At 30.4% G+C, this 13,078-nt stretch overlaps 1 protein-coding gene across 5 annotated transcripts in view; it reads left to right on the forward strand.

The window, feature by feature from the left end:
- Nucleotides 1–9,707, forward strand: part of LOC139528139 (unconventional myosin-Ic-like) — a 49,751-nt gene extending 40,044 nt beyond the window's left edge. For all 5 annotated transcript variants that reach the window (XM_071323982.1, XM_071323984.1, XM_071323986.1 and 2 more), the window contains exons 24-31: nt 118–201; nt 1,426–1,519; nt 2,544–2,614; nt 3,853–3,994; nt 4,568–4,638; nt 5,261–5,361; nt 6,101–6,200; nt 7,120–9,707. In XM_071323982.1, coding sequence (XP_071180083.1) covers nt 118–201; nt 1,426–1,519; nt 2,544–2,614; nt 3,853–3,994; nt 4,568–4,638; nt 5,261–5,361; nt 6,101–6,200; nt 7,120–7,134 — 678 coding nt within the window. In that variant the 3' untranslated portion in view covers nt 7,135–9,707. The remainder of the gene's footprint in view (nt 1–117; nt 202–1,425; nt 1,520–2,543; nt 2,615–3,852; nt 3,995–4,567; nt 4,639–5,260; nt 5,362–6,100; nt 6,201–7,119) is intronic.
- Nucleotides 9,708–13,078: the final 3,371 nt, after the last annotated feature.

Raw genomic sequence — 13,078 nt, forward strand, 5'->3', positions numbered from 1 at the left:
AATGTGTAAAAAGCATTGATAATAATCTTGGCAAAGAGATTTCAGCCTTATTTCACATAATAATGATAGCCAATGAAAGGAAAATTTAAATTTTGATATATATTTTTTGTTTTTCAGGCGTCATCTTTATTGAGAAAATTGTGTATGAAAAACCTTATTTTGAAATATATGAAGAAGGTCACACCAGACTTTAAATCAAAGGTAAATAAAATAACAATCTGCTAATGCTTTAAAGATTGAGTTTTTTTTAACATCAACTTTGTCATCAGTAATGAACTTGGATGAAATAAAAGCAAGGCTTGAAACAGTGTAAATTCTGGATGGTGGAGTGATTGCACCATATTTCCCTTTAATCATACAATTTAAATCAGGATATGTATCACCGCAAATAAATACTTATTTGTTTCTGTGGGTAGTTTGTATTTACATAAAATGAGCTATAGGTGAGCAGATTATGATATGATCTTTCCTGTCTTGTGAAAAAGCGTCTGGGCTTATGAAAAAAAGAATTATATATGATGTGTGCATTAAAAGTGGTACTATACACCTTGACTAAATATTTACTTTGATCCTTTGACAGAAAGTTATAAAAATTTCAAAAATCTAGAATAACACTATCCCAAAAATTTAGTTGGAGATTTAGCAATTTGACAAGCATTTATTTTGATTGTAGAGAAACTTATTATTTGCTTATAATAGGAGGCTCGCGGGTATAAGATTTTAATTAATTACCTTAAGTAGTTGTTACTTTATCATATGGTACAAAAATAATTTCAAAAATTCAATACGTGTTGGCCTCAGGTGACTTTTAAAATGTAGAGATCATTGAAAAAGCTCCAAATTATCTCCCTTTGGTGTAAAAATGCCATTTTTTAGCGTTAAAATATCTTTTTTTACTCATCGGTGACCTATATGTTTTATTGTTGTTTTCGAATAAGCTGTACATAAACTAAATAATTGTAAAATTTAAGCAATTTCTGTTATTTAGTTCTTTTTTTATTTCGATATTACCGCTATTTCTCCTATTAGTTCAACAGAAAAAAAGGACATTAACAAAAATGTATGCTTTTTTTGAAGGCAGGTTGTGAGCGTAAATGAGCGATGACCCCATTTTTTTATTTCATTTTTCTATTAAGTATAAGATAAAGTTCATTTATAGAAAAATATAGAGAAATCCTATATTAAATAAAAAAATTGTTTTAGACCCGCGAGCCCCCTTAACAATAACAATAGATATGATTAAAATCTTCAGAGCTGATTTTAAGAGGTATCTCCCTGTAATGCTATTTACCACATTTATTTTGTTGTTATAAATGCTTGTTAAAATGTTCAGCTGATTTTTACAAAATTACCTCCCTGTAGTGTTATTTACCACATTAATATTGTTGTTTTGAAAGCTTGTTATCTTGTGCCTCTCTATTATAGATGGATGAGAAAGTAGAAGCAGAATCTCTATTTAAAGGAAAGAAATCTTTGTATGGAGACAGTGTCAAACATATGTTTGTAGACAGCAGATTAGGTACTTACATAAAATCATCCTGTGTTAGCATTTGTGAGGGAGGGTAGGAGGGGTCCTGATCACGAATTCCCAGCTTAAAACACGAAATCCTGAAGTCCCGAAATTCAAAAACAAAAATTCCCGGATCCCGAAATAGTCAATCCCGAAATCCCGAGCTTAAAAACATTGATCCCGGAGTCCCGATAAAGGTCCTATCCCCCCTCATTTGTCATAATGTTTGTCGACAGTGGTACATATAAATAAGAAGATGTGGTATGAGTGCCAATGAGACAACTCTCCATCAGTCTATAGCAGTATATTATGTTCCAGAAATATAGATTTACTTCTATGGTCTGTTGATATCATGTACAATGGGAATTTATACAATGCACTCCCAAGAATTTAGAAAACATTGTAGAAATTTTGATACATTATGTCACTCAAAAAGAAAATAAAGCACATGTAAATATTCAAGTATGATAACTATCAAAACTTGAGAAATGTCTGAACAATTGAATGGTTAATTTTCTTTACATTTTTCATATGGATTTCACATGAAACAACAAACAATTTTGAAAGTGTCATGCTTGTTAAGGAAGCTGGCTTGTCATGTTTTGGATTTTTTGTCAGATTTTCGGTATCCTCTGGTTTTATCTATTTGAATGCCTTGAAAAATTTTGCCCGGTGACTCCCATTTTTGTTTGTAAATCTTTTACATGAATAATGATAAGCCATCTGGAAAAGTCTTATAAAATTTTAATTACTTTTTATCAGTTTTTGAGAACTTTAACTTGTCAATGATAAAGCTATGAAAAGTGAAGAGAGAATATTTTCCCGCCAAAATTCCAATGGCTAATATCTCGAAAACAAGCACGGTGACCTATATAATTTTTTTGCTCTTTGGATTCCTTTATTAATTCCCTATCAATATAAACTAGTGTTTTGAAAAGTTAATAACTTTGAAACTGAGAAGCGAACTCCCTTAATACAACTAATCATATATCTTTTATGGCTTTGTATGGAATTTTTATTGTTTTATTTTCAGATGAACATCACGAAAGATTGATCTCATCAGTGTTTGATTCCAAGGTCAAGTCCATGGAAGAAAAGGTCAAGGTAAGAACCAAGGTCACAGAAAAGAAATATTTTCATTGAAGCTTGATACATGTAGGTTAAAAGATTATGTCTTTCGATTTATCCATTTCCACAAACAGTATTTTCTTTATTCTGGAACTGTTTGAACTTTTTATTATACCCCACCTCTGATAGTAGAGGGGCAATATGTTTTCTGGTCTGTGCCTCCGTTAGTTCGTTCGTTCGTCCGTTCGCCAGTCTTTAGGTTAAAGTTTTTGGTCAAGGTAGTTTTTGATGAAGCTGGAGCCCAATCAACTTGAAACTTGGTACACTTGTTGCTTATGATATGATCTTTCTAATTTTACAGCCAAATTAGACTTTTGACCCCAATTTCACGGTCCACTGAACATAGAAAATGAAAGTGGGAGTTTCAGGATAAAGTTTTTGGTCAAGGTAGTTTTTGATGAAGTTGAAGACCAAACAACTTGAAACTTAGTACACATGTTCCCTATATGGTATGATCTTTCTTATTTTAATGCCAAATTAGATTTTTATTCCCCACCACCTATGATAGTAGAGGGGCATTATGTTTTCTGGTCTGTGGGTCCGTAGTTTATTCGTTCGTTCGTCCGTCTGTCTGTCCCACTTCAGGTCAAAGTTTTTGGTCAAGGTAGTTTTTGATGAAGTTGAATTCCAATCAACTTCAAACTTAGTACACATGTTTCTTGTCATATGATCTTTCTAATTTTAATCCCAAATTAGAGTTTTTACCCCAATGTCACAGTCCACTGAACATAGAAAATGATAGTGCGAGTGGGGCATTCGTGTACTGGGGACACATTCTTGTTTACCCAATTTCTCGGTCCATTGAACATGGAAAATGATAGTGCGAGTGGGGCATTTTGTCCTTGGGACACATTCTTGTTAATTCTTTTTTTTTATGCTTTACGTCAAACTGTTCTCTTAACTTGAAAATTCCAATAAAAAAATACTGGTTTGGGTTATTTTCAATTTTACATTGTAAAAATAATTTTAACTTTAGTTTGCTGATTGAAATTGAATATGAAAGTTTATCGATAGTGATACAAGGTTATTTCTGGCGATGATTTGTCAATAAACACAGAAACTGTTGTGAAATAAAACAGCATTATCAGAACACATATCTAAATATGAAATATTTTGCAAGCTGATTCAAAAATTCTGTGCTTCTATCTTCTGAATTTTGAATTCATCATACTTGTCAATTATTCAAAATAAAAAAGTATATACATTCTTTTCAGTACTCTTCTGTAGTAACAAAGTTTGATCGTCATGGTTACAAACCCAGAAAGAGGCTGATGATATTAACAGACCAACATCTATATTTAGTAACAGATAAAGACTGTTCACTAAAAGACAAAATACCTTATGATCAGATTACAGGTATGAAGTAAAATCACAAAAATACTGAAATGAAAAATTCCTAATGAAGTGGCAAAATCAAAATCTCAACCACATCAAACAAATGGATAACAACTAGTACTGTCATATTCCTGACTTGGTACAGGCATTTTCTTATGTAGAAAATGGTGGATGAACCTGATTTTATAGCTAGCGAAACCTCTCACTTGTATGACAGTATGATACAGACATATATACTGTGAGGCTGGTTTGGGTAATGAGACATGCAATTTTCCATGAGACAATATTCTACTTATTGATACTGCTTTCCTTGTTTTCTTGCAACTTTCTGTTGTGTTCTGTTACATCATTTGAAAATTCTGGCCATTATAAAAACTTATAGCATGTCTTATTAACTTACTTAAAAGGTATATTTTGATACCTATTTTATAAGTGGATATAGCTTTGTTTGTCTTATCATTCAGCCAGATATGATTTGAATTTTCAAATATGCTGTCAAAAATTACACAAATAGGAACAAGAATTACTATTAATGTTGAATATGTAAGAATATTGATCCTGCAGCCATGAAAACAAGTTATTCTAATATTGCAGGTATACTATCCAGTTGCCACGGTGATGGATTATTTATTGTTACTGTTAAGCCTGACGAAAATGGAGTCAAGGTAGGACCAGTTTGAATTATTAGGAGTCAAACCTTAGTGCTTTTATTGCTGTTCTTTATCTTAATGAATTCTGGGACTTTTGATAAGAAGCTAAAGCTCACAACTCACTGCAAGACAAAAATGGCCTTTAACACTGGTTTGAGCGTAATTTTTTGCAATGGGAAATCAAAATTTTATAGGCACACTGTGAATTACAGAAACAATGGAAACATTAAGGCAAACCCAGGGAACTTTTGTAAGAAAACCTGGGAGAAAATAATGTATGAATAAGGTGACTGATTTGAAAGGATTACATAAAAATAATTGATTGTTGATTCATTTTTAATTTTGGAATACCATTTTTTTTTAATGATTTCTGGGGTAAGGATGACCCACCAATTTAAATGATCAACAAAGTGCAAATCTTACAGGCTTTTGTGCAGACTTTTGCAAATCCAAGAAATGAAATATCCACAATAAACGGTTTTCCATCAATTCATGAAAAATTGGTACCAACGAAAAAAAATGAATTTACAGTAGATGGAAAAAGAAAAAGTACACATAAAGAAGTAATCTCAATAATAAATGACTTATTACACCATCAGTTGATCAATTGAAATCCATATCAATGTTGTAATTTCAGGGTGATTTGATATTAAGAAGTGAGGAAGTTATTGAAGTCATAACAAAGCTTGCCATGATAGGAAAGAAATCAGATGTGGTGCAGGTCATCAGTGATCACAGGTATTATATTCATTGAAATGACAAAGCATCAAATTCGCATGCGGGAAAAAAAAGATAAAAAGGAAACATGAAATGTCAAATATAAACTCACAAGAGGCAGATTATAATGCTCAATTTATGATGTATTTTTCATGAAAATTACAGAATTTTTATTAGAAAAATATCGATGAAATTTAACGATCAAACACTGTATCTCATATTATAATTAAATAGATGTGGAAATGCTAATATTGCACCTAGTTATGAGAATATTTGGGTTGTGCATTGTCAGTGTTTTGAAAAAACAAATTTTTTACAAATGTGCCCCTGAGAAATTGACTTCCAGTGTCCCAAATTGTTTTTTTCTTCACCCAATTAACTAAACATTCCTGTATTTTTTGCAATATCACACTGACAATGTAAAGTTCTATTAAAGCAATGCCAAATTTGTCAGCAAAAGAATTTTCATAAATTTAATAGATTTGAAGCTATTTTTGGTATGCAAGATTAAAGAAATTGATATTAAGAAATACAAATGTGGTAAAGCAGTTAATAAACATCAAAAAGGTTAAAGATGTAAAAACACAGACCAGTTTATTATGCCCCACTTAAGGGCATTATGTTTTTTTCGGTCTGTGTGTCTGTCTGTTCGTGATAGTGCGGGTGGGGCATCTATGTACTAAGGACACATTCTTGTTTAGCCTGAGAACATTGGAAAAAATAAGAAGGGTTTATTTTTCATATTCTGAATTTCTTTCAGCATTAGCCATGGACTTTCTGGGGGTAAAGCAGGAACTATAGACTTTGTGAAAGGTCCAGTAGATAGTATGAAGAAAGGCAAAAACGGACATTTTTGTGTGGTAAGTATCATCTTATTAGAAAAAAACATTGGATATGGGGTATCTATCCTTGAGGTAAAATCAGTTCATGAACAGCAAAACAAAACTAAAGTCCATACACAAAAAGTAAAGGAACAGCATTTTTATTGCTGTTCATTATCTCAAAGTCACTATTGTTCATTGTAGAGGAAAATTGTATTTTATGTATAAACATGATGTTATATATATATGTTATATTTGTTATTCTCGTGGGATTTTGTCTATATGTGTTACATTTTAGTGTTATGTCGTTGTTCTCCTCTTATATTTAATGCGTTTCCCTCGGTTTTAGTTTGTTATCCCGATTTTGTTTTTTGTCTATGGATTTATGAGTTTTGAACAGCGGTATACTACTGTTGCCTTTATATATAGCTAGACCTTGGAAAGTCTCATACAAAGGTCATTTTGTTCTTGTTTGTTGTCATGTGGAAGTTCAAATCTATCTCAAGAACATATATGTTGATTACAAAGCATTGATGAATAAACTATGTATCTTTATATATAGTATGAAGAAGTAAAATAACTAGAATAAAAATAAAAACAAATGGATTACAATTTTTTATGTAGAAAATGTTGGATTATTTGGCATTTTTAACCTTTTTGGATTCGAGCGTCACTGATGAGTCTTTTGTAGACGAAATGCGCGTCTGGCGTATATATAAAATTTAGTCCTGGTATCTATGATGAGTTTATTTAAACCTGTGTTTATAGCTTGCTAAACCTCTCACTTGTACGGCAGTCACATAAAATGGATACAATACAATCTCAATTAGACATATCTATATAAAATCGTCATTGTGACCTATATTTTACACATTAATTATCATCTGTTTACTTATATTGTTATCTCAATATTTCATGACAACTCCCTCTTACAAATTTTGTGATTGTTTTTTTTCAGATTGTTGCACATTAATAGGAAGAAATAAAATATAAACAAATTCTAAAGAGGTGAATCTTAAGAATTCTATGGATAATTTCCTGACCAAAAGCATTATGAAGAATCATATTGTTTATTATTCTAGTCTAGCATTGGTGTTATACAAGACATTCATTTGTTTTTGTTCAATCAAACTATTGATAGAAATCAAATACTGTAGAAGTAATCCATATTTTCTTTCAAACCACTGAAATATATTGTTTTATGAGTAAACAATCTTGGATACCAGATTTTTAGCATGTCAAATTATAAACACTCATGAATACCAGTTTGAAGTAGTTTGTGTGCTGAAATCATTGTTAAGTTCATGGGTTTTTATTTGTTGTTCCAGGTCTATCCCATTACAAAGTTTTAGTGATTGTTCATAATTTTAGAATAATTTATCCCCAAGAAATTCATGTCTTTCATAAGATATTATTATGAATTTTTGAATTTAGAGTTTTGGATCAATTTTACACCTTGAAAATATTTCAAGTAGACATTCAAATTTCACATTTTTTGTCCATCGACCAAGTCTGAACATTTCATACACTCAACATTAAATGGAAGGACATGAAAGGATGGCAGAAATTGATTGAACATGTGAATGAAAATATTTATGCAGCACATCTTATTTTTGCTTCATTGAGGTTAAGTCTTTATTCTTTACATTTTTATATGTAAAATAATATAATGTATCAATTTCGTAAGCAAGTTTTTTCGTTGATGAACACTTGGAGCAAAAATAAGACAACTGTTGCCAATATTTCTATGTTAAAAGTATTGTAGGTGCTTGTTAATCTTTTCTTGTCACCGTATTCACACATTTGAAATCCACTAAATTGTGTTCATTAAGATTTAGGGCCTACTATATCTACTTAATAAAAACTAAAAAAATAATGAAAATCATAAAGTGATCAATGTTATCAATTACCCTTCACCTTTAAAGACAAAATATTATGTTGCACATTTTTTTTATGTTCTGGATTTCTCCATTATTTTTCAAAGATTTCAGAATTGTTTTCTAAATTTCTCCTTACTTTTTAAGATACTTAAGTTTTACTGATCAAGTCCAATCTCAAAGATTGTCTTTTCAAATCTCATAGGACATGGAGAGTGTTATCTTCAATAATATCACCTGATGATGTGGTGTGGTTTAACTGATGTAAAATTGTGTCTGTATATACATTTTTTGGATCAATACTAGTCTACAATATATTTGTTTTTATCGGTTTCCCTGCATGAATCAAAGTTTCACATTTGTTATAATTTAACAACCTTGACTTTTATGTAAATTCAGTGGTGGATCCAGTCGTTTAAAAAGGGGGGTTCATACCATATGTTTCTATAGAAAAGCATTGATCATCCATAAAAGTGGAAGTAACAACCCCTTGAATACCCTCCCACCACTGAAATTTGTTTTATATATATATATAGATTTTCATCCACTCATTTACTAAGTTTTGTATTTGAATTGGTGCATTTAAATTTCTACAGCATATTGTGCAATTAATTGTGATACTGTTATTAAACTAAATGAATATTTGTATAGAAAGCTGATGTTTGTATACAATAAGTATCTCATCAAGAGGCTGAAGAAAGTGATTGAAATGATGATCATATTTACCCTTTCACTGAACACACAGACATTTCCTTAAAATTTATAAGATAGAAAATGATAATTTTACCTACACTGTTTATGATATGCCATATGGTAAAATGTTTGGTAGCTCTATTTTCATAATATCTTCGAAAAATTACTTGTAAGTCATGCACATTTCAGTATAACTTATGATATATTTTAATCGTAAGAGTTTTGTGAACGAGTGGCAGGTTCAAATATTGAATGATGTCTAGATGATTGATTTAGCTCCTATGTTACAGCTTACCAGATATTGTTAGGAGACTGCATATAATTTCCCACATAGGTAGGACTAATTTACCCTGTGTTTGTTTCAATCATAAGGTCAAACTCTAAAAGCTATTTTGAAAAAAATTCCTGGAAATTAGACCTACCTCATTTTATTTTTTTTTTACAATAAGCCTATTCTCCTGACTTGGGAGTAATGTCCTATTTTGAAAAAAGAAAAGAAAAATAAACAATATAAAAGGAAGACTGCACTCTGCTGGTTTCAGTAGTCTTCAACTACCTTATAGGTTTTTTTTTCGTGGGTGTAAATTTTCTTTTTAATTGGCAGAATTTATTTTGGCAATTTTGTACTATCCGTGAAAATTTACACCCTGCGAAAATAACCTGCTATACTTTAATTCTTCGACCACACGATGTCCCAGATTTTCAACTTTTTACTGTGAATGGTCATTTATATAAAAATATTCTTGATCCATCCATCCTTTCAAAAGGGCAGATATGAATAGTTAAAGTAAATATTTATTTGTTTGTTTTTAAAGTGCTTTATATTTATAATTGTTATGTAATGTTCTCATGTGAAGTATGTACAACTTGATATATTATCTGTTTTCAATGTTCTTTGTGGCATTTGTATAAATTGTTTGATCTCGCAGAATATTATGTATATTTTGTGATGAATGTATTTTGTGGTGTCTAAAAATAAACGATAAGAAAAATTTAATGTATATTCTGTGATCCTTCCCATAATGTGATTTTCAATTTGAAACGAATTTTTAGTATGTGATCTGTGATTTCATTGTGGTGCTTTGTATATTTATATTGTGTTGTAAATTATGAATATATATTTACAAATATATTAATTTATTAAATCTAAAACATAAAAAACTGTCTTGTCTTTATTTTTTTATAGTTTGGAACTTGTTCAAGTCTTCCCTTTCACTATCACCTCACAAACTTTAAGCAAAATACAGTTCTCGGGATAGCAAATGTAAATAGCACATATGACGTGTAAAAAAATGGGTACTGTAAATTCAGAAAATTTTGCGAAGTTTTTATTATTGTGAAAAATGCGACTTTTTTAATCGCAATAATTTATAAACTCACATTTTGATATTATTTTACATGAAATACACAAAATTACAAAAATTTCAATCACGTTTTGGTCTTAAATGACAAAATCGAAATAATAAATGCATGCAATAATTTCTGAATTTACAGTTATATCATTTAATGTGCAGATTTAATTTGAAACTCTTCTTAATTAGGCTCTTTATTACTAAGGCGTCCATAATAGGATTTACATAAAAGTATTCTAATTGAATTAGCTTCGATCTACCTACTGTAAAACTATAACAAGATTATAATTTTCTATGCCAATTAACAGATGCATAAATATAAATATTTGTATCTGTAAAAGTTTATAAAAACCTAGCATAAAAAATTAAATATAAAATATATCATACAAATGATGTCAAGAATTATGTTGTAAGTGTTAACAACACGTAAATGAAAAGTTACTGAAAAGAGGGACAACGATTTCAGAGGGACAGTCAAACTATAGATTGAAAATAAACTGACAACGCCATGGCTAAAAATAAAATGACAAACAGGCAAATAAAAATACAGAAGTCAAAATATAGAAAACTAAAGACTTAGCAACATGAACCCAATCAAAAATTGGGGGTGATCTCAGGTTTACCGGAAGGGAAAGCAGATCCTGCTCCACATATGGCTTATGTAAGATCAAAATCATATTAAGTTGTGGTACAATGTACCATTGTCCCCATTTTAAGTATGAATAAAATATTTTGTCTGATCAAGGTTCCAATTTTATGGATTTGGATGAAATTATTTATTGGCTACAGAATGTTAGGTTTTATTTTGTTCAAACTCAAATTTAATCCTAGTGCCAGAGTCCCATTTGAAGTTTTGAAAATACTATGGTTCGGAATTAAGAAATAAAACTATAATTAAAAAGAAACGTTCAGAGACTTTAAATGAAGGCAACAGAAGTATTCCGCTGTTCAAAAGTCATATTTTGATTGAAAGAAAACAAATTACAAACTGAAACCGAGGGAAACACTTCAATTATAAGCGGAAAATGACGAAATAACATACACACTGAAGTGGAACAAAAAACAAATGACAATGCAACACAAACAGAAACGAACTATAAGATAACAATTGCCATATTCTTGACTTGGTACAGGACATTTAAAAAAAATGGTTGAACCTTGTTTTTTTCGCTAGCCAAACCTTTCGGTTTTATTGTAATGTTAAATATACCACTAAAATGACAACATTACAGGAATATAGTACACATAAATACAAGAACATTCAGGACATAGAAATACACAAATACATAATACAATAGTACATATCGACATGCTAACCATAGAAAAAAACAACCTACAGATATTAACTTCTGGAATGACAAGTTGTCCAGAGAAAGAAGTATAATTGGTTGACAACAGTTTCATTTTTTTTTACCATACATTGTTGGCAAAAAGGTTATCGAAATACTTTGTTTGATAGAAAGAGAGGGTCATATTTTTATGATCAAATCATACAAAAGAGAGACAATCAGCATACAATGAAGATAATACCGTACTGTTCTGACATGTCTCAATACAAATGTTATTGTGTGTTATATTTCTATGATCAAACCATATAATAATTATCAAATGTACCAGGATTATAATTCAGTACGCTACACGCGCGTTTCGTCTAAATAAGACTCATCAGTGACGCTCATATCAAAATATTTATAAAAGAGAGACTATCAACAGAGCGTATGTAATATCAAACTACTATCCTGACCGTGTTAATAGCTATCAAAGGTACCAGGATTATAATTTAGTACGCCAGACGCGCGTTTCGTCTAAATAAGACTCATCAGTGACGCTCATATCAAAATATTTATAAAAGAGAGACTATCACCAGAGCGTATGTAATATCAAACGACTATCCTGACCGTGTTAATATCTATCAAAAGTACCAGGATTATAATTTAGTACGCCAGACGCGTGTTTCGTTTACACAAGACTCATCAGTGACGCTCGTATCAAAATAGTTATAATGCCAAACAATACAAAGTTGAAGAGCATAGCAATTGTACAATTGTAATTTCTCACATTTAATTAAGCAAAACTTTACGAGTCTATCAATATATTGCCAATAACACCAAATAAAACGACACTTAATAATATTGCATATCATAAAGAAGATGTGAGGGCTGTTATACTGATTAAAAATATCCATCTTAAAACCCTCATAAATCTCGTTATGATAAATGAAAAATAGATTACATATTAGAAAATTGTCTTTTTGAACATATTGGTAGTGAAAAATAAATAACAAAAATACCGGGTTCTAAGGAAAATTCAAAACAGTCCCTTATCAAATGCCAAAATCAAAAGCTGAAACACATCGAATGAATGAAAACAACTCATATTCATGACTTGAAATATGCATTATCTAACAATTTTGATATGTTAAGTACGACAGAAACAGAAACTTTTAATAAATTGACAAACGTTTCATTGTTTTCACCATTAACGAAAAGGAAAGTAAATCGGAGCCCACCTTATCTTTTAGTATCAAACATGCTAAATCACGAAGATTTGTTACACATTGTAAGATATATTAACACTTCGACAAAATCAGTCTCTACCTAGAGTTGATGAATGCATGAATATTGTAATGAAGGCAAAATGTGTAAGTAAATTTGATCTACTCCAAGGTTATTTGAAATTCCTTGTTACAAAAAGGGCCATACAATTTACGATGGTTTTGAGATAAACTATTAGAATGGATATTTAAAACAAATGTGTAAAGCAGAAGGGGTGTATCGCTATTTTTTGGCCACTTGAATTCGAGAAAAAAGTATTATAAATCTACCAAATAACATTCATCAGATATTCACAAGATATATCAGTATTTATTTTTGCGTGTTTCCTTGCACACTTGCATTTAGACTTCAAACTGATAACGCCGGAAATAGCCTCATTTTGAACATTTAATATTTCTGCTAATAGAAGCAGTATTACATAAAAAAGATATATTGATAAA

Source organism: Mytilus edulis, chromosome 6 (genome assembly GCF_963676685.1).
Source record: "Mytilus edulis chromosome 6, xbMytEdul2.2, whole genome shotgun sequence".
NCBI lineage: Eukaryota > Metazoa > Mollusca > Bivalvia > Mytilida > Mytilidae > Mytilus > Mytilus edulis.